Below are 22,286 nucleotides of genomic sequence, written 5' to 3' on the forward strand. Positions count from 1 at the left end.
GTACCGTTAGAGAAAGATGCTGTGTAGGTGTATGGCCTAGAGAGGCTGTGCGATTTTGCAACCAACCTGAGCAGTAGGTGTGGATGGAGGGGTCTCAGATTCTCCAGAGCCAATGGCTTTAAGAAATCGAATCATGTGTCGACATAGGTCCCATTTGCCTTGTTCCAGGGCTGTGTTGAACAGAAGGGTGGCATGCTGCCTACTTACTGCTGGGACTTCCATATTCTACAGAAATAACCAAAGACAAGCATTCCTTTTATACGGCAAATGATTTGGGAAGTACGAGCAATTTTTTCTCTCTCTGATTTCTATACCACAGAAGGAATGCAGCTATACCTCTGTAGGGGAGTATTTAATAGTAAGAATGAAAGGAGCAATAGAAAGTATCATGCAAGGAAAAGCGAGGCAAACACTCTGCTGGTGTACTATAAATAAGGATTTTCTAAACTTTCTAAAAAAGTCAGACACCTTACATAAACCTGACCCACATTCTATCTTTCCTGGTTCCTACCAACTCTGCAAAGTGGTTATGCCATTCCTATTTTACAGATGAGGAAATTCAGTAACTTGCTGAAGACCAGCAAAAATGCAAGAACACAAATCTAGATTTGCCTGACTCCCAAAAGCTCAGGTCTCCCTCTTGTGACAGTTTTTGAGGCTGTGACAAAAGTACTCTTAGCTCTGGGCAACAGTAGGCAGGACTGCTACACAAAGAGTGTCCTCACAAATTCTTTCGAAAACTTCACCAGATCGCCTGCCTTGGCCTTCGGGGAAAGGCATCTCATAGGCAAGTTTAACTGTAATTATCTGACAATCCACAGCAACGCTGGAATTCTGATACAGAGAAAGTGTCCAATCCCATTGCTTGGCAGATCCCTGGGAGTCTAAGGGGTGACCTAAGACAAAACACAGCTGCATTTATTTTGTTTCTATTTTTATCATTCTGTGGCTTTTTTAGATGAGCCAGGGAATCACAGACTTTCGGGGCCATCCCGCCTCTGCTGGACCTCTGGCTTCAATCAGTTGTCATGAAGCAAGTAAGTGGATGAGAAATGTGCTTCAGGCAGAGTTTAAACCAAGTTTATGGTTAGCTTCTTATATCAATGAAAACAACTTTCCAGTAATTTGAAAGCACCGCTAAGTGCAGCCTGTCAAATCTGTATCAGACTGATAAGAACAGCAACTATCAAGCCCTTCCGTCAAATATATAATGACACAGATTTTCAGGAGTCTCAAAGAGGCCATTATTTTGAGAAGACTCACGTGCTGTAAGGTAGTGTGGCAGGCCTGCGTTTCCCCAGCTTGCTATGGGGAGCCTAACAGAAGGTGCTCTGCTAGGAGGACCCAGGCTTTAACCAGAGTCCCCTCAGCAATTCCACACTAGAAGGAAACGAATCTATTACTGCGACAGGCTCGGACAGACAGCTCAAATTAGCTAATATTAGCTTAAACTCGCTAATATTCAAAATAATTACTATATTTCCTACGTAATATGTGCATGTTATTCTATGTATTATATACTACATAGAATAGAAAACCAGACTGCATGAATCCTTTGAACATCATCACAGTGTCAACACAGGACATTTCTTCCCTCCCCCCTACGCAAGCTCATTAATTCTTGTACTTTATAAGAAGAGAATTGTTACCTGTAAGATAATAAGGTAAGAGGCAGCTGTATCCAAATCCTGAGCCATCAGGCATTCCTCAAACAAGTCCTTGGGGTTTCCAACGGCTGCAAAAAGATAATTCCACAGGGCATATTCAGTCTTCCTAGCACAATGAACAACCGTCTGCAGGAAGAGGGGGAATTCGGTGATAAACTTGGCCACAGTGGGAAGCAGAGGGTCGGGAATGGGTTCCCGTGAGGTAGCTTCTTCTTCCAGCACTTCGTGGAGCATGAGCTCCAGCACATGAGGGAAGTAAGGTAAAGCGGCACAGGACTGGGCTAAGAGCAGGGCCTGCTCCCCAAGGTTCCTGACCAGCAGCTGCCGCAGAATGTGGTGGAGGTAGATCTGAGAGGTTCTCTCCACAACACAGTAAGGGAAGAGCACCTCCATCTGCTCCCTAGCACTGCTCCGCGTGTACAAGGAATCATAGAGCAAAGTGTCATTGACAGCACCGAGGACCAATGCGTCTTCAAACAGAACAGCGAGGGGGTAGATATTGATGTGAAAAGGCAGCATGATCCGCTGGGACAAGAAGGAATGGGGCTTGCGGTGGTCCCTGGGGAAGAGAGGGAGCCACACTTTCATCCCTGCCCCTCCGCAGCTCAGCCAGAGGGCCTCCAGAAGGTGACGCTTTTGTTTATTTGCTCGACACGTAGTCCAGACATTCTCAACAGACTGGGCGAGGACAACAGGAGGACAGAATGGCAGCTGGAGAAGCAAAGACAAAAATCCATTTTTTCCCTATTAAATTTGTACATTCTGAAGTTGCCTGGCACTAATAAATGATAGCACAACTTGTTTAGGGAAAATTAGGGGACTCTATTTAGAATTAGAGTCAAGAACAGTACCCTGCCTTTCAAAGTATGTGTATTTAAATCTAAAAATGAGACAAAACAAAACCAAAAAACCCCACAAACTTCACCAATTTATCTTACTTTGTCATTAGAATTAGCAAATAATAATGCCTAAGCAATAACATCTAGAGTAGGGAACATTTTATTATTGTTTCGGGATGTTCTTATTCACCCTTCACAAATAGTCTTAAACCTGGAGGCTTAAAGACTAATATCATATACTTTCCCAGTTTCCAAGTCACAAGACAATACTCTCCTCTTAAATTCTTTTATTCCTTCATCTCTAATGTTCTACGTGATTTGCATTTTACTCACAAGTTTCCTTTGGTTAGGATTATTGTCCTTCTCCCGGATCTGAGGGCCCGATCTGTCCCTCTGCATCATGATGAGCTGTCCTGCAAGATTTAGCATAATGCTCTCTGCATCACGAGCCTGAAAGAAAAATTGGATTCAAGCTAAAATACATGTTTTCAGCATTTCCCCCGAACTCTATATGGTTTACAGGTGAAACCACTACCACCGTTTACTGAGTGTATACCACATACAGCCGTTCTGTGAGGTGATGTGGAGTACAAGCTGCTTTCTGGCTAGGGTGCAACAAGCTTTACCACAATGCAACTAAGGAACACTACAATTGCACCTAAGATTGAGGGCAGAGCTGAATGACCCTGATAAAACTAGGAGAGCTTCAGAAGTTCACAGAAATGAGAGATCACTTCAGTGACCCACCTGACATAGCGAGAGAAGGCTTACAGGGTGAGATGGGCCTCAAAGGATGAGGACGACACACGGGAGGCAGGAAAAGGGTTGGCTCTCCAGTTGAAGAACACCACTGTACATGACACGGAGATGGAACATCTTTTTTGGGAAAGTGAGGACAATCTGACTAGATTAGGACTATCATGAGAAAAATGCTGGAAGATAATAGGAAGGCTTGAAAGCCAAGTTAAAAAAAAAAGGAAATAAGCCACTACTTATGATTCTTGAATAAGGGAGTTATTAAAAATCCTGAGTTGGGGGAGGAGCAAGATGGCGGAGGAGTAGGAGACCTAGATTTCATCTGGTCTCAGGAATTCAGCTGAATAGGGATCAAACCATTCTGAACACCTACTAAATCAACAGGAGATCGAAGAAAAGAATAGCAACAACTCTCTGGACAGAAAAGTGATCACTTTCTGGAAGGTAGGACGTGCAGATTAGTGAATCCGAGGCGATATTAGGGAGGACAGACAGCAGGGGAGGGGGCCTCTGTCGGCTGCTCTGACAAGTGATAGAGCCACAAAATCAGAACTTTTAGAAGTCTGCTCCGCTGAGGGACGTTGCTCCAGGGGCTAAGTGGGGGGTGGAACCCTTGCGGGACAGTGTGGTCTCAGGACCCTCGGGGTCACAGAAAGACCGGGGGTGCCTGAGTGCAGAAGAGCTCCCAGGTATCAGAGCGGGGAAGCCGGCTGCAGAGTCGGAACCGAGGAGCGGGCTCTCAGCTCGGGGTTGCCATAAACTGTGATCCGCGGCACAGTCGGGCCACTGCTCCTCCAGCAGGGACCCAACAAGCGGCAGATCCGGGGAGACTCCCCTTCCTCCTCCGGGAAGAGCGGCGCGGGAGCGCACTGCAGGGATCTGCTGGGTTTGGAGACTCCACACGGGGTCGGGTGCCAGAGATAGAAACGCTCGGTCACAGGCCCGGGGAGCACGGAGTGCAGCCGGAGACCGGGGAGACGGGAGTGACTGCTTTTCTCCGGGAGCGCACTGAGGAGCGGGGCCCCGAGTTCTCGGCTCCTCTGGGGCAGAGATTGGGAGGCCGCCATTTTCACTCTCGTCCTCCAAAGCTGTACAGAAAGCTTGCAGAGAACAAAAGTTCCTGAGAGCAAACCCGAGCAGATTACTTAGCCCAGACCAGCAAGGGCGGGGCAATTCCACCTCCGGCAAAGACATTTGGGAACCATGGCAACAGGCCCCTCCCCCAGATGAGCAAGAACAGCCAGCCAAGACCAAGTTTACCAATCAATGAGAACGGCAGAACTCCAGAGCTAGGGGAATACTGCACATAGAATCCATGGCTTTTTTACCATGATTCTTTAGTCTTTCAAAGTTAATTGTTTTTTTTTAACTTTTTTCTTCTGAATTTTTCTTTTTCCCTTTTTCAACCAACGTCTTATCAATCCTTTTAAAAAAACATTTTTATTTTTTCATTTTCAGATTCATATTCTATCCCTTCATAGTAGTTACCCCTGTTTTTGGCATATATATATAATTTGTTCTCCCTTTAAAATTTTGAGATACAGTTTCTTCTAACAGATCAAAATATACCCTAAATCTCTAGTGTATGGCTTTGTTCTAGTCTCCTGCCTGATCACATTCTCTCCCTTTTTTTAAATCCTCTTCTTTCTTTTTCCAAACAACTTATCAATTCCTTTTATAAAATCTTTTATAATTTTCATCTTTACAGTCATATTCCATCGCTTCATCGTATTAACCCTTATTTTTGTACATATGTAAGTTTTTCTTTCTTTAAAATTTTGGGAGGCACTTTCTTCTAACAGACCAAAATACACCCAAAATCTAGGGTGTGGCACTGATCTATGCACCAGACTGATCATATTTGATCATATTCTGTTTTTTTTGTTTTGTTCCGTTTTTGTTTTTATCTTCTTCTTTTTCTTTTTCTTTTTTCTTTCCCCCCGGTTTCAGGTCTTTTCTGATTTGTTTAGAGTATATTTTCTGGGGACGTTGTTACCCTGTTACCATTTTGTTCTCTCATTCATCTGTTCTCCTCTGGACAAAATGACAAGATGGATAAAATCACCTCAACAAAAAGAACAAGAGGTAGTAACGACTGCCAGGGACCTACTCAATATGGACATTAGTAAGATGTCGGAACTAGAGTTCAGAATGATGATTTTAAAGATACTAGCTGGGCTTGAAAAAAGCATGGAAGTTATTAGAGAAACCCTTTCTGGAGAAATAAAAGAACTAAAATCTCACCAAGTCGAAATCAAAAAGGCTATTAATGAGGTGCAATCAAAAATGGAGGCTCTCACTGCTAGGATAAATGAGGCAGAAGAGAGAATTAGTGATAAAGAAGACCAAATGATGGAAAATAAAGAAGCTGAGAAAAAGAGAGATAAACAACTACTGGATCACGAGGGCAGAATTCAAGAGATAAACGATAACATAAGACGAAACATTAGAATAACTGGGATCCCAGAAGAAGAAGAAAGAGGGGGGCAGAAGGTATACTGGAGCAAATTATAACAGAGAACTTCCCTAATTTGGGGAAGGAAACAGGCATCAAAATCCAGGAGGCACAGAGAACCCCTCTCAAAATCAATAAAAATAGGTTCAACACCCCATAATCTAATAGTAAGACTTATGAGTCTCAGAGACAAAGAGAAAATCCTGAAAGCAGCTCGGGAGAAGAGATATGTAACCTACAAGGGTAGAAACATTAGATTGGCAACAGACCTATCCACAGAGACCTGGCAGGCCAGAAAGGACTGGCAGGATCTATTCAGAGCACTAAATGAGAAAAATATGCAGCCAAGAATACTATATCCAGCTAGGCTGACATTGAAAATTGAAGGAGAGATAAAAAGCTTCCAGGACAAACAGAAACTAAAGGAATTTGCAAACACGAAACCAGCCCTACAAGAAATATTGAAAGGGGTCCTCTAAGCAAAGAGAGAGCCGGAAAGCAACATAGACCAAAAAGGAACACAGACAATATACAGTAACAGTCACCTTACAGGCAATAAATGGCACTAAATTCATATCTTTCAATAGTTACCCTGAACGTAAATGGGCTAAATGCCCCAATCAAAAGACACAGGCTATCAGATTGGATAAAAAAACAAGACCCATCGATATGCTGTCTGCAAGAGACTCATTTTAGACCCAAAGACACCCCCAGATTGAAAGTGAAGCGGTGGAAAACCATTTACCATGCTAATGGACACCAAAAGAAAGCTGGGGTGGCAACCCTTATATCAGACAAATTAGATTTTAAACCAAAGACTGTAATAAGAGATGAGGAAGGACACTATATCCTACTTAAAGGGTCTATCCAACAAGAAGATCTAACAGTTGTAAATATCTATGCCCCTAACATGGGAGCAGCCAATTATATAAGCCAATTAATAACAAAAGCAAAGAAACACATTGACAACAATGCAATAATAGTGGGGGACTTTAACACCCCCCTCACTGAAATGGACAGATCGTCTAAGCAAAAGATCAACAAGGAAATAAAGACTTTAAATGACACACTGGACCAAATGGACTTCACAGATATATTCAGAACATTCCATCCCAAAGCAAAAGAATACACATTCTTCTCTAGTGCCCATGGAACATTCTCCAGAATCGATCACATCCTAGGTCATAAATCAGGTCTCAACCGGTACCAAAAGATTGGGATCATTCCCTGCCTATTTTCAGACCACAATGCTTTGAAACTAGAACTCAATCACAAGAGGAAAGTCGGAAAGAACTCAAATACATGGAGGCTAAAGAGCATCCTACTAAAGAATGAATGGGTCAACCAGGAAATTAAAGAAGAATTAAAAAAATTCATGGAAACCAATGAAAATGAAAACACAACTGTTCAAAATCTTCGGGATACAGCAAAGGCAGTCCTAAGACAAAGTATATAGCAATACAAGCCTTTCTCAAGAAACAAGAAAGGTCTCAAATACATAACCTAACCCTACACCTAAAGGAGTTGGAGAGAGAACAGCAAATAAAGGCTAAACCCAGCAGGAGAAGAGAAATAATAAAGATCAGAGCAGAAATCAATGAAATAGAAACCAAAAGAACAGAACAGATCAACGAAACAAGGAGCTGGTTCTTTGAAAGAATTAAGATTGATAAACCCCTGGCCAGACTTATCAAAAAGAAAAATGACCCAAATCAACAAAATTATGAATGAAAGAGGAGAGATCACAACCCACACCAAAAATATACAATTACAGAACATATTATGAGCAACTCTATGCCAGCAAATTAAATAATCTGGAAGAAATGGATGCATTCCTAGAGATATATCAACTACCAAAACTGAACCAGGAAGAAATAGAAAACCTGAACAGACCTATAACCACTAAGGCAATTGAAGCAGTCATCAAAAATCTCCCACCAAAGCCCAGAGCCAGATGGCTTCCCAGGGGAATTCTACCAAACATTTAAAGAAGAATTAATACCTATTCTTCTGAAACTGTTCCAAAAAATAGAAATGGAAGGAAAACTTCCAAACTCGTTTTATGAGGCCACCATTACCTTGATCCCAAAACCAGACAAAGACCCCATCAAAAAGGAGAATTACAGACCAATATCCTTGATGAACAAGGATGCAAAAATTCTCACCAAAATACTAGCCAATAGGATCCAACAGTACAAAAAAGGATTATTCACCACGACCAAGTGGGATTTATCCCTGGGCTGCAAGGTTGGTTCAACATCTGCAAATCAATCAATGTGATACAATACATTAACAAAAGAAAGAACAAGAACCATATGATCCTCTCAATAGATGCAGAAAAAGCATTTGACAAAGTACAGCATCCTTTCTTGATCAAAACTCTTCAGAGTATAGGCATAGCGTATAGGCTGTGAAAAACTCACAGCGAATCTCATTCTTGATGGGGAAGAACTGAGAGCTTTCCCCCTAAGGTCAGGAACACGGCAGGGTTGTCCACTATCACCACTGCTATTCAACATAGTATTAGAAGTCCTAGCCACAGCAATCAGACAACAAAAAGAAATCAAAGGCATCCAAATCAGCAAAGAAGTAGTCAAACTCTCACTGTTTGCAGATGATATGATACTTCATGTGGAAAACCCAAAAGACTCCACCCCAAAACTGCTAGGACTCATACAGGAATTCAGTAAAGTGGCAGGATATAAAATCAATGCACAGAAATCAGCTCCATTTCTTTACACCAACAACAAGACAGAAGAAAGAGAAATTAAGGAGTCGATCCCATTTACAATTGCACCCAAAACCATAAGATACCTAGGAATAAATCTAACCAAAGAGGCAAAGAATCTGTACTCAGAAAACTATAAAATACTCATGAAAGAAACTGAGGAAGACACAAAGAAATGGAAAAACGTTCCATGCTCATGGACTGGAAGATCAAAAATGTGAAGATGTCAATGCTACCTAGAGCAATCTACACATTCAATGCAATCCCCATCAAAATACCATCCACTTTTTTCAAAGAAATGGAACAAATAATCCTAAAATTTGTATGGAACCAGAAAAGACCCCGAATAGCCAGAGGAATGTTGGAAAAGAAAAGCAAAGCTTGCGGCATCACAATTCCGGACTTCCAGCTCTATTACAAAGCTGTCATCATCAAGACAGTATGGTACTGGCACAAAAACAAGACACACAGATCAATGGAACAGAATTGAGAGCCCAGAAATGGACCCTCAACTCTATGGTCAACTAATCTTCGACAAAGCAGGAAAGAATGTCCAATGGAAAAAAGACAGTCTCTTCAACAAATGGTGTTGGGAAAATTGGACAGCCACATGCAGAAGAATGAAACTGGACCATTTCCTTACACCACACACAAAAATAGACTCAAAATGGTTGAAAGACCTCAATGTGAGATAGGAGTCCATCAACATCCTAAAGGAGAACACAAGCAGCAACCTCTTCAACCTCAGCCGCAGCAACTTCTTCCTAGAAACATCGCCAAAGGCAAGGGAAGCAAGGGCAAAAATGAACTATTGGGACCTCATCAAGATAAAAAGCTTTTGCACAGCAAAAGAAACAGTCAACAAAACCAAATGACAACCGACAGAATGGGAGAAGATATTTGCAAATGACATATCAGATAAAGGGCTAGTATCCAAAATCTATAAAGAACTTATCAAACTCAACACCCAAAGAACAAAGAATCCAATCAAGAAATGGGCAGAACACATGAACAGACATTTTTTCCATAGAAGACATCCAAACAGCCAACATACACATGAAAAAGTGCTCAACATCACTCAGCATGAGGGAAATCAAAATCAAAACCTCAATGAGATATCACCTCACACCAATCAGAATGGCTAAAATTAACAAGTCAGGAAACAACAGATGTTGGCGGCGATGCAGAGAAAGGGGAACCCTCCTACACTGTTGGTGGGAATGCAAGCTGGTGCAGCCGCTCTGGAAAACAGTATGGAGGTTCTTCAAAAAGTTGAAAATAGAGCTACCATATGATCCAGCAATTGCAGTACTGGGTATTTACCCCAATGATACAAATATAGGGATCCAAAGGGGTACGTGCACCCCGATGTTTATAGCAGCAGTGTCCACAATAGCCAAACTATGGAAAGAGCTAATATGTCCATCGACAGATGAATGGATAAAGAAGATGTGGTATATATACACAATGGAATATTATGCAGCCATCAAAAAGAATGAAATCTTGCCATTTGCAACGACGTGGATGGAACTGGAGGGGGTTATGCTGAGCAAAATAAGTCAATCAGAAAAAGACATGTATCATATGACCTCATTGATATGAGGAATTCTTAGGCTCAGGGAACAAACTTCGGGTTGCTGGAGTGGTGGGGGGTCGGAGGGATGGGGTGGCTGGGTGATAGACATTGGGGAGGGTATGTGCTACGGTGAGCGCTGTGAAGTATGCAAGACTGCTGAATTACAGATCTGTACCTCTGAAGCAAATAATACATTATATGTTAAAAAAAAGAAGAAGAAGAAGATAGCAGGAGGGGAAGAATGAAGGGGAGGGAATTGGAAGGGGAGATGAACCATGAGGGACTATGGACTCTGAAAAACAAACTGAGGGGAGGGGGGTGGGAGGATGAGTTAGCCTGGTGATGGGTATTAAAGAGGGCACGTACTGCATGGAGAACTGGGTGTTATACTCAAACAATGAATCATGGAACACTACATCAAAACCCAATGATGTAATGGTGAGTAACATAACATAATAAAAAAAAAATGAAAAAAAAATCCTGAGTTATTCAGGATGGCTTACTCAGGAGAGACAGACATCACAGGTGTTGACTTCAGGAATGAATGAAATAGTCTATCCTTTCATCATGGAAAATTTCAGTCAAATCCTCATGTAGAGAGCTTAACATGACTCCTCATTAAACCCTCTCACCTGGCTGAAAGTTGAAAAGCATTTTTCTAAAGCAAATCTCAGATATGAAGCCTTTTCCACTTGTAAAGAAGAAGAGCATTTGGATGTACAAAAACAAAAACAAAAAACTGACTGATGTCCTAGGCGTGAAAGGCATGAAAAGAGAACTGAACTGCAGATGATTTCAGGGTACTGCACCTAGGTGGGTGCTAGAGAAGGTGAGGTTACCACTGGTAGAAGTTACAAACAGAAGTTAAGGAAGGGAAAACTAAGCAGTTTCATTTCATTGGTCATTAAATTTGAAAGAATCTTAAGAGTTGCAAATAAAAATGTTGTGAGAAATGACTGAAGTACAGACGAACATACCAGAATCAAAGTGAGGCTGGTAAACTGAAGGAGTCAGATGCGCTTTCTGAAGCAATGTATGCAGGGCTGAAGGCAAGCAGGGCACCAGGAGAGCACAGTGTCATATAAACCAGGAAAGGAAGAATTTTAGGAAGGAAAGGATGATTATTCAGAAGCTGTGGGATAGTGTCCCAGCCTGGGGCTTTCCGGCAGGTTGAATTTAAGCTGCCATTATTATTTAGGGTCCAGTCAGCAAGAGAGCAGCCACCCTACATACTCTATTTGCAAGACAGTTACACAAAACACTCTCTTGTCCTGTCTTCCAGACACTACCGGGACTGTGGATAAGAACTGGCAAGAGAGTCCAGAAGATTCGTGGATTTTGTCATTCATTTTGGCCTTAGGCCATATCCAGGTAGGTATAAGTGTAATAACTGATGTTAATTACAAAAAAGAGAAAAATAATAAAAATACCTTTCCCACAACACATGAGAAGCCACATATAACTTCAAGGAAGGAGAAGGAAAAATGGAAATGATACGGTGTGCACAACTCTAAGAGCTGGATGGCAGAGGACAGAGAAAAAACGAACACGCAAACCAAGAGAACAGAGAGCCAGCAGACTGGCACAGAGACTCCACAACACTTTTCAAAGACCTTCGGAGTAACTACTGCAGGTCACCGCAGTAGGACTCATGCTCATACTGACTACTGGGAAGGGTGAAAATGGTGAACTTCACTACAGTTGACGTGATCTTACTACACAAACAAACCCACTTCTCTTTCCTTCAGCTGTATTCATGCATTCAACACCTTCCACCACTATTGCAGCATGAAGAACGGGAGGGCAACGGCACTTTCCAGCAATTTTAATGAGTTTCCAGAAACTTAACATTAAAGCAGGGATTACCTGTATCCCCCAAATGCTAAATTTGAAAGAATCAAACATGCCTTCTCTTACCCTAAAAATATCCCTAGCAGATGATTCTTTTTTTTTTTTTTTTTTAAAGATTTTCTTTATTTATTTGACAGAGAGACACACAGTGAGAGAGGGAACACAAGCAGGGGGAGTGGGAGAGGGAGAAACAGGCTTCCCGCGGAGCAGGGAGCCCGATGCGGGGCTCGATCCCAGGACCCTGGGATCATGACCTGAGCCGAAGGTAGACGCTTAACGACTGAGCCACCCAGGCGCCCCCTAGCAGATGATTCTTATTATGAGTTTCAGAGACAAGGAGCCCAGTCTCATGAGGGAGGCCATCTTACTGATAAACAATTTTCACTGTGAGGGTTTTTTTTTTTTTTAATCTTTAATATGAAATCAAGACCTGCCTTGCTTCTTCCCTCTGTGCAAGATGTAATCAATCTACTTCCTATTACATTTCAACTTACTTTTTTTTTTAAGTTTAAATTCAAGCTAGTTAACGTATAGTGTAATATTGGTTTCAGGAGTAGAATTTAGGGATTCATCACTTACATGTAACACCCAGTGCTCATAAGAAGTGTCGTCCTTAATGTCTATCACCCAATTACCCCATCCCCCCACCCACCCTCAGTTTGTTCTCTACATTTAAGAGTCTCCTATGGTTTGCCTCCCTGTTTTTATTTTATTTTTCCTACCCTTCCCCTGTGTTCATCTGTTTTCTTAAATTCCACATGAGTGAAATCATATTTGTCTTTCTCTGACTTACTTTGCTTAGCATAACCACCTCTAGTTCTATCCACGTCACTGCAAATGGTAAGATTTCACTGTTTTGATGGCCGAGTAATACTTCATCACTCACTCACTCACTCACTCACTCACACACACACACACACACACACACCCTCTTCTTTATCCATTCATCAGTCAATGGACATTTGGGCTCTTTCCATATTTTGGCTATTGTTGATAATGCTGCTATAAACACTGGGGTACACATGCTCCTTCGAATCTGTGTTTGTATCCTTTGGATAAAAACCTAGTAGTGCAATTACTGGGTCATAGTAGTGCATTTGCTACGTCTATTTTTAACTTTTTGAGGAACCTCCATACTGTTTTCCAGAGTGGCTGCACCAGTTTGCATTCCCACCAACAGAGTAAGAGGGTTCCCCTTTCTCCGCATCGTTGCCAACATCTGTTGTATCCTGTGTTGTTAATTTTAGCCATTCTGACTGGAGTGAGGTGGTATCTCACTTTAGTTTTGATTTGTATTTCCGTGATGATGAGTGACGTTGAGCATCTTTTCATGTAGACACGTTAGCCATCTGGATGTCTTCTTTGGAAAAGTGTCTATTCATATCTCCTGCCCACTTCTTAACTGGATTATTTGTTTTTTGGGTACTGAGTTGGGTAAGTTCTTTATAGATTTTGGATACTAACCCTTTATCCGATATGTCATTTGCAAATATCTTCTCCCACTCCGTAGGTTGCCTTTCAGTTTGCTGACTGTTTCCTTCGCTGTGCAGAAGCTTTTTATCTTAATGAGGTCCCAATAGTTCATTTTTGCTTTCGCTTCCCTTGCCTCCAGAGACGGGTCTAGCAAGAAGTTGCTGCCTGCTTTCTCCTCTAGGATTTTGATGGTTTCACATTTAGGTCTTTCATCCATTTTGAGCTTATTCTTGTGTATGGTGTGAGAAAGTGGTTCAGTTTCATTCTTCTGCATGTGGCTGTCCAATTTTCCCAGCATCATTTGTTGAAGAGACTGTCGTTTTTCCATTGAATATTCTGTCCTGCTCTGTCAAAGATTAGTTGACCATACAGTTGAGGGTCCACTTCTGAGTTTTCTGTTCTGTTCCACTGATCTATGTGTCTGTTTTTATGCCAGTACCACACTTCTTAATGATTACAGCTTTGTAATACAGCTTGAAGTCCAGAATTGTGATGCCTTCCACTTTGCTTTTCTTTTTGAACATTACTTTGGCTATTCGGAGTCTTTTCTGGTTCCACAAAAATTTTGGAACTGTTCGTTCCAGCTCTGTGAAAAATGCTGGTGTTGATTTGATAGGGCTTGCACTGAATGTGTAGATGGCTTTGGGTAGTATAGACGTTTTAATAATATTTGTTCTTCCAATCCAAGAGCATGGAATGTTTGTCCATTTCTTTGTGTCTTCTTTACTTTCTTACATAAGTGTTCTACAGTTTTCAGCATACACATCTTTCACCTCTTTGATTAGGTATTCCTAGGTATCTCATGATTTTGGGTGCTACTGTAAATGGGACTGATTCCTTGAATTCTCTTTATGCTTCTTCATTTTTGGTGTAGAGAAATGCAGCAGATTTCTCTACAATGATTTTATATCCTGAATTTGCTGAATTCCTGTATCAGTTCTAGCAATATTCTGGTGGAGTCTTTTCGGGTTTTCTACATTGAGTATTATGGAAGTCCTAGCCTCAGCAATCAGACAACAAAAAGAAATAAAAGGCATCCAAATTGGCAAGGAAGAAGTCAAACTGTCACTCTTCACAGTCAACTTACTTCTTAATCTGCTCTTTCCCACATTAGATCTCTCCTCTTTGTGACAGGCCCTCTTTTTTTAACTTTTTAAATTTCAGTATACTTAACATGCAGTGTTATATTAGTTTCAGGTGGTGTATAATACAGTGATTCGACATTTCCATACAACACCAGTGCTCATCACAAGTGCATTCCTTAATCCCCATCATGTATTTCATCCATCCCCCACCCACCCACCTCCCCTCTGGTAACCATCAGTTGTTCTCTACAGTTAAGAGTCTGTTTATTGGTTTGTCTTCTTCCTTTGCTCATTTGTTTTGTTTCTTAAATTCCACATATGAGTGAAATCACAAGGTATTTGTCTTTCTCTGACTTATTTCACTTAGCATTACGCTCTCTAGATTCATCCATGTCATTGCAAATGACAAGATTTCACTCATTATTGATTTGAGAGAGGGAGCGCAAGTGAGCATGAGAGTGGGGAGGGGCAGACGGAGAAGAAGCCAACTCCTGGTGAGCAGGGAGCCTGACGTGGGACTGGATCCTGGGACCCCGGGATTATGACCTGAGCCGAAAGGCAGAAGCTTAACTGACTGAGCCATCCAGGTGCCCCTTTTATAGTTGAGTAATATTCCATAGTGTATATATACCACATCATCTTTATCCATTCATCTATCAATAGACACTTGGGCTGCTTCCATAATTTGGCTATTGTAAATAATGCTGCAATAAATACAGGGGTGCATGTATCCCTCTGAATTAGGGTTTTTGTATTTTGGGGGGTAAATATCCAGTAGTGTGATTACTGGATCATAGGGTAGTTCTATTTTTAAGTTTGAGTAACCTCCATCCTGTCTTCCACAGTAGCTGCACCAGTTTGCATTCCCACCAACATTCCAAGAGGGTTCCTTTTTCTCCACATCTTTGCCAACACTTGTTGTTTCTTGTGTTTTTTGTTTTAGCCATTCTGACAGGTGTGAGGTGATATCTCACTGTAGTTTTGATTTGCACTTCCCTGATGTCGAGTGATGTTGAACATTTTTCATGTGTCTGTTGGAAAGGCCCTCTTAAAATGGGGTATCCAGTACTACTGGTGCCATTGACTGTCTTCTGTATCTGGGGTATACAAGGAGTCCTTTTATTTTCCCTAATATGAAAACTTCAAATGTGAGCGAGAAAACCTCAAAGTATAGAGAATTGTACAATGAAACCCCATATTTCCATCATCCAAATTCACAATTATTCAAGATTTTGCCACATTTGCTCCATCTATCCTTTTTTTCATTTATTTGGCTAAAGTATTTTATTATTTTTCTTAAAGATTTTATTTTTTAAGTAATCTCTACACCCATTGTGGGGCTTGAACTCACAACCCTGAGATCAAGAGTTACCTGCTCCACCAACTGAGCAAGCCAGGTGCCTCTACACCAAAGTATTTTAAAGGAAGATATCATGCTGTCTTACCCCTATACTATGCAACTCTGAAGTACATGGGTATTTGCTTATATAATCACAATGCCAGTAACACATCTAATAAAATCTACAATTATTCCTTAATGTCACCTCTCAGTGCATACTGAGCATCTCTAATTGCTTTAATAGTGTCTTTTTATAGGCAGTTTGAATCAGGATACAAATGAACTTAAGCACTGCATTTGGTTGTTATGGCTCTAAAGAATTATTTAGAAGAGTCTCCCCTTACATCCCCCCGTCCCCACTGCCACATTATTGACTTATAGCTGTCCTACAGAATGTTCTAAGTGGTGGTAAACTAAACCTCTACCCCTATATTTCCTAGGAATGAAACTTGACTCTAGAAGCTTGATTTAATTCAGGTTCACTGTTTGGGGCAGTAATTCCTCATGTGAACTCTAGGATGCATCACCCCAGGAAGCATGCGACACCTGGTTCTCCTACTTGTAGTAATGCTAATGTTGATTAATAAGGCTTAGATATGGCCACCTGATCCCCTCATTGTGAAGTTCCCCACCAACCTTTCATCTGACGGCTTCATCCAATCATGATCACTATCTGAATCACTTTTCTTAGGGGCTACAAAATGGTAATTCTGTAATTCTTAACCTTCCTTCCACATCTTTTAGCTACAATTCTTCTGTAAAACAGAACTTTCCCTTATCATCTATGACTCTCTGGCTACCATGAAATATAGTTTGCAGAGGAAATGGGATCTAGATTTTGAAGGAGATGAATGGAAGTGCCTTAACAGGAAGTAAAAGATTGGGAAGACAGAGATGACAAATCTACATAGTTATAAGCCTACATAGTTATCCTTTGAAAACGGGTTCCACACTGACACGAAATTTGGAAACCATCCATGTAACGCAAGGAGCCTTGGAATAAGAAGTTACACAACTTCGTGGGTTTAACCAGAAACTACAGCATTATTTTCTTTCCTTATAGTTGACTAATAATGGAGTTCTCTCTATTTTATATTCAGTATTCCACTTCTTTCCTTCTTTTTCACTGCCAAGTTTAGGTCACTAACACCCTTCATTCAGATCATTACAGTGGCCTCCCAGTTACCCTCCCTACATCCAGTTTTGTCCAACTCTGGTTCATTTCCCCCCTTATAGATTGGCTAGATATATCTAGGAATACCCAGCTTAAAACACTTTAGACTTTACGATAAAGCCCAGTCACTCTGAAGTTCTTCTGGTTCCCTGAATGTGTCATTTCTCTCTCTTACTGACGGCTTCTGCACTACTGTTCCCATTGATCTGAGATTCCCACTCTTTACTTAGGTAACCACCTGTCTGTCTTCAGGCTGTAACTTAAATGGTACAAAAATCTCTGACTGTTTAGACTATTCCAGGTTTTCGTTCTATACTCTCGGAATGACCTATATGACTTTCTGGTACACACAATTATAATTAATTATGCATGTAATTATTTCTTTGTCTGAGCAGAAGCCAAGTTTGTTTAGTTTGCCCCAGCATCTTCATGCAAAGCACATTTTAGACACTTGATACTTATTTGCTGAACAAATAAATAGTTCCCGGTACCAACGTAAAATGCTAAAAACTGAGATGAAGCTCTAAAGAGCTCTGATAACGGAATGGTACCTGCTGTGGCATTTTCAGGGTGATTCCATTCTCTGTGCTCACTGAAGTGAGAGTGACAGATACCACCAGGAAAGGGTGAGGAATGTAGCGTGACATGGACACTTCTTGAAGAACCTGAATACCAGCAGTAGTATTTGGACTGCAAAAAAAAAAAAGAGAGAGAAAGATACCCACACACCTCAACATCAACGCTAACAAGTTTGTTTTCCTTTCTTTTCCACTACTAATAGTATTAGATTTCATGCTTTTGGAGGATCCAAATGCCTTCTACCGATCATTCCCTCCCCTCAAGTACCCTTCAGGCAGTAGACTGGTAATGTTGAGATAGCTGAAGAATACAAATGGAAATAAGGGAGAAAGAAAAGGAATACAATGTAGAAGGGAAGAAAAAAACTAGGAAAACTATGAAAGGAAACTAGGAAGGAAAAAATAGGAAAAGTTTGGTTGGTTGAGAAAGGATATGGCTTCTATGAGAGGCTAGTAAAAACTCCTTAATTTCATCTTTACAGTATTTCTTAATCGCTAAGCTATTCCAGCAAATACACACTTCGTGGCTATTAAAAACAAACACACACACGCATGCCGCAAGAGCAAAATACAACTCAGGAGGTGTGGTCTAGATGCTGCAAGCCAGCCAGAGGCCCCAGAGGGTGCAGGCAGCCCACCACAGCACCAGGGGCTGTCAGCCCTTCCCCCGCAGACGGCAGCCACCTGGCTCAGCGGGAATCAAGTGAGTCTGCTAAGGACACACTTCCCAAGGCCTTAGGCCAGTGACCACCTTCAAATTTCCCCAAGTGTCCAGAACATTAGGATAGTTAGTAATCACTTGTTTTCAAGGTTGTGAAAAAAACTAGTACCTGAGTTACCCCATCCCAAACCAGATTTTTTTTTTTCAAACAAATCCAGTAAGAGCAGCTGAAGAAGTTAGTGCAAGCTATTTACTTAGGTAGCTAAAAAATAACTACATGAACATCACTAAATACAAAATTTACTTTTTCACTTCTAAAACAAAGGAAACTAAACATAAAATTAGAATAACTTTTAAGAAAATAAAAACGACAGAGGAAGCACAATATACAGAAGGAAAAAGTGACTTGTCGCATGCTATGCACTTACCCATCAGACTTTCTTTCAATACTGTACAGGCAGATTGAACAGTCTGCTCTAAATACTATCACCATGTCCCGGAAGACACTAAGCAGTAATGTTTCTGCTTGTGCTTTGGTGATGTGAGCAAAGGCATTGTCCAGGTTTGATGTTCGCAAGTAGACTCTGAGCTGAAGAACAAAGAAATAAAACTGTAAAAACAAGACACCTACACGTCAGACAACTAAATACTTTAGACACGCTGTTTTTTATCTACTGACTTCTTTTCAAGTAACAGAAGTTTTAATCTGAGCATTACCAATAATTTCACAGGGTAGGCTCATTCTACAAATAACCAAAAGATGAAGCGATTAAAACTGGGAATGTACTATTATGAGGTACTCCTTCTGAAGACCTGCATATCCAGACCTGATAAAAGTAGACCAGCACTTTCTAAAAACATAAACATACAAATCAATAAATTAATAAATCTCTAAGGGCAGCCATCCTTAGGAACTTCTCTTCTTTGAACAACTTTTATTATTTATAAACCTCACAGAGAATGTCTAACAGATAAAATCCTTAGAAAAAGTTATCTCAGAAGTTCTGATTATCCCTTTAAAAAAAATTTTTTTTAAAGTAGTAACCAGATAAGAAAGTCTCATTTAGGTTAAAAAAAAAAAAAAAAACACAACCAAATGCCAAATTCTTAATTAAAAAAATAAAATGTTTGTTCATTTTCCATAAACCGTATTTATACTAAACCAGATAGTGCTTAATATCTTTAAAATATAAAGATCTGTTATCTCTGAGAGAAAACAAGCCTTACCTCTTCTTGACGGTCACTTATGTTATAACATGCCAGGACAATAAAATCATTCCACCAGGCTAAGCCACCTGTCACAATCATATTTTGCTCCTTAAAAGATATTTAAAAAAAACATATTTACCTTTATTTATATGCTGCCAGAAACTACAAGAAGTAATACCCTTATAAAATATTCCTAAGCAAACAATGAGAGCTCAAATTATTTCTGCTCTACTCTCTATTCCCCCAATTAATACTCTGGGCCTTTATTAATCATGATTCATATCCTATTTTGGAAAAACAAACATTTCTGTAAATAACTGGGTACACCATGTAGCATCATTATTCCCTTATTCAACAGACTTTGGTTTAAAATCTGGCTTCACCATTTATCAGCTGCTTGACTCTGAATCCTAGTTTCTCTTGTATAAAACAGTAATAACAGTGCCCTCTCTGAGTCATGAAGGTCAGTGAGCCCCTTGAAGTGCCCGGCAGGCACCTACTACATGTCAGTCCTCGTCTTTTCCTATTTGATTCTTGCAAATCCAACTACACGTTTCTATGCTACCCACATCTTCACATCACACACAAAGAAGCAGATGATCTCAAATTCAGTGGAAATTTATTTTGACCACATCTGATGAACTCAACATGGAATGGAAGAGTAAATCCTCAAATTAAAAACAAACCAACCATCTCAATACAAAATCCTTTATCGAATATCAAGTACTTCATCAGAACTGATCCTTAGATGTAATCCACCATCATTTTTTAATATTTGGTATTATTTTTTAATAACTAAATAGTGGCTTACTTTAGAGTTATTGCATATGGTAGTTCTCTTATACTCTGAGAAATAGTTTTTAATTTCAAAAAGACTAACCTGGGTAATGTTTCCAAAAAGTTTCCATTTTTTGGTGAGTAAAGAGTAATGTGCAAAACCAAACTTGCCAACCACAGCAATATTCTGTCCAAGCTTATCAATAGCTGAAAACTAATTTTAAAAAAAAATTAAGAACTCTTCCTTGCAAACGTATATACTTATATTAAGTATAAAGAGTTTAGCATTGTTGTGTCAGGCAAATAGACTATTAATAAATGTTTGCTAAGTGAATTAAATGTAAATTGCTAGGTCAAAAAATCTGAGTATTTATATACAAGTTACATTTCACCAAATCATAGATGTTAATATGCTAACAATGTACAAGGGATCAAGTATTAAAATTTTACTATTATCAATGTACCCACTGAAAAAGGCTCAATTCCCAAAATGCCTCTTGCAGCAAACACTATCCAAATAAAGTTAACACCAACAAAATAACAAATAACTCACCCGTATAGGCCAATTGCTCTCTAGATAGGTGTTGGAAATCTACAGAAAATAATACATCAGTTTGGTAAGACTTCTGAAACGTATTTAAACTTAAAGCACTTAAAGCATTAATGTCACAGTATGAGATTCATTTTCCTGCACAGTGTTTAAAGTGTTCCCGAACAGGGGGTATTACTAGCAGAGTACTTGGAATTTACCGTTGAAATACCAGCCCATATTTCACATCTCCTGTCTTGACCATTTCATTATGAGTGGCTAGACATGAGGCTTTCCCACACTGCTTTTTCTCTACACTGTTTTTGTTTAAATACTGAACAAGCAATAAATACAGACTGACAAAAGACTTTGAGAACCAGCCATGAGGGCAAGCAAGAATTGTGGAAATAAAGAGTTTGAGGGCCTCAGCAAGAGTTTTGATTTGCTTTAATGGAGGTATTTTTATTACTTTTATGTCTTCTGACTAAAATAGCAAAATACTGCTTATAAAATTTAAACAATATAAAAATGTACAAAGTACAAAATGAAATTCTATTCTATCATTGCTCCAGGGATAACCACTGGTTAGTCTTTATTCTCTCTCTAAACATCCATATACATGTAAGTGTGTGTCTAAGCTACTATTTTTTATTGGGGTATTCAACCTAATCTGTAAGAACTCTGATTTACAGATATTAACTCTTAATCTGCAATGTAAGCGGAAATATACCTTCCTCCCATGTCGTCTGTCTTACATCTCTGTACATGGTGTCTTTTTATCACTCTAACAAGAATTTTAAGCCTAAAAGATTCTTCCATAAGACTATCAATGTAGATGAAGAAAATTCTAGCTTTACTGAGACTGACCTCTCCACTAGCCTCCTGATTAAGCAGTTTTCATGAGCATGTGGTGAGTGTGGTGTGAAACTTAACAGAACGATAGACAGAACAAGGGAAAGAGTTTTCTGTTCCTGGAATAAAAGAACCTCAATTTATCCAAATTCATTTTCACTGTACTCCAAGTATTACATATTTAAAAAAAAAAAAAAAGCCAAATTAAAAAGGTAGTACAATGCAATCAATCCAATAAGATTCTTTGTGTATTGTGAAGACCAAACAAAAATCAAGTAAAAATACACTGAAAATATCTGTATTAACCTTGATGAAATTTACTCATGAAACTGTTATTATCTAGTAAGTCAACCTAAAATCTAAGTAAATTAACAGCTTTTGGTTCTGTTGTTAGAAGTTCTCAACTCCAGTGCCGGTTTGTGAAAGCCCACCTTGCAGAATTAAGGGTAACAATATATTGATATATGCTTGAAAAAGGCTTAACTCATATCTTAACAGATTCGCTGCACCACACAGGCCAGTTAATAAAGTTCCCTATGACGGGAGATGTCAGTTCAGGGGCATGGTAATCTGAGGCAATGATCAGGTGGTGACAGAAGAGTTCCAAGTAGTTTTGTGCGAGCCTGTGTTTGGATGAAGATCAAAACAGTCACCTGAAGAAGGATGTCCCTGGAGTATAACTGAGCCAGCCGTCTAGAACATTAAAAAGAACCACTTCCCTTGAACCCTGGTGTTTC

General features: G+C 40.0%; 1 protein-coding gene across 1 annotated transcript in view; it reads right to left on the reverse strand.

Annotated features, from left to right (window-relative positions):
- RIC1 (RIC1 homolog, RAB6A GEF complex partner 1) overlaps nt 1-22,286 on the reverse strand; it is a 163,879-nt gene that overhangs the window by 10,337 nt on the left and 131,256 nt on the right. The window contains exons 13-20 of the mRNA XM_032427481.1: nt 20,722-20,760; nt 20,272-20,382; nt 19,410-19,499; nt 18,611-18,771; nt 17,495-17,633; nt 2,840-2,956; nt 1,650-2,378; nt 67-225 (exon numbers count right to left, since the gene is read on the reverse strand). Of these exons, the coding sequence (XP_032283372.1) occupies nt 67-225; nt 1,650-2,378; nt 2,840-2,956; nt 17,495-17,633; nt 18,611-18,771; nt 19,410-19,499; nt 20,272-20,382; nt 20,722-20,760 (1,545 nt within the window). The remainder of the gene's footprint in view (nt 1-66; nt 226-1,649; nt 2,379-2,839; nt 2,957-17,494; nt 17,634-18,610; nt 18,772-19,409; nt 19,500-20,271; nt 20,383-20,721; nt 20,761-22,286) is intronic.

This window comes from Phoca vitulina, unplaced genomic scaffold (genome assembly GCF_004348235.1).
Source record: "Phoca vitulina isolate PV1807 unplaced genomic scaffold, GSC_HSeal_1.0 scaffold37, whole genome shotgun sequence".
Lineage (NCBI taxonomy): Eukaryota > Metazoa > Chordata > Mammalia > Carnivora > Phocidae > Phoca > Phoca vitulina.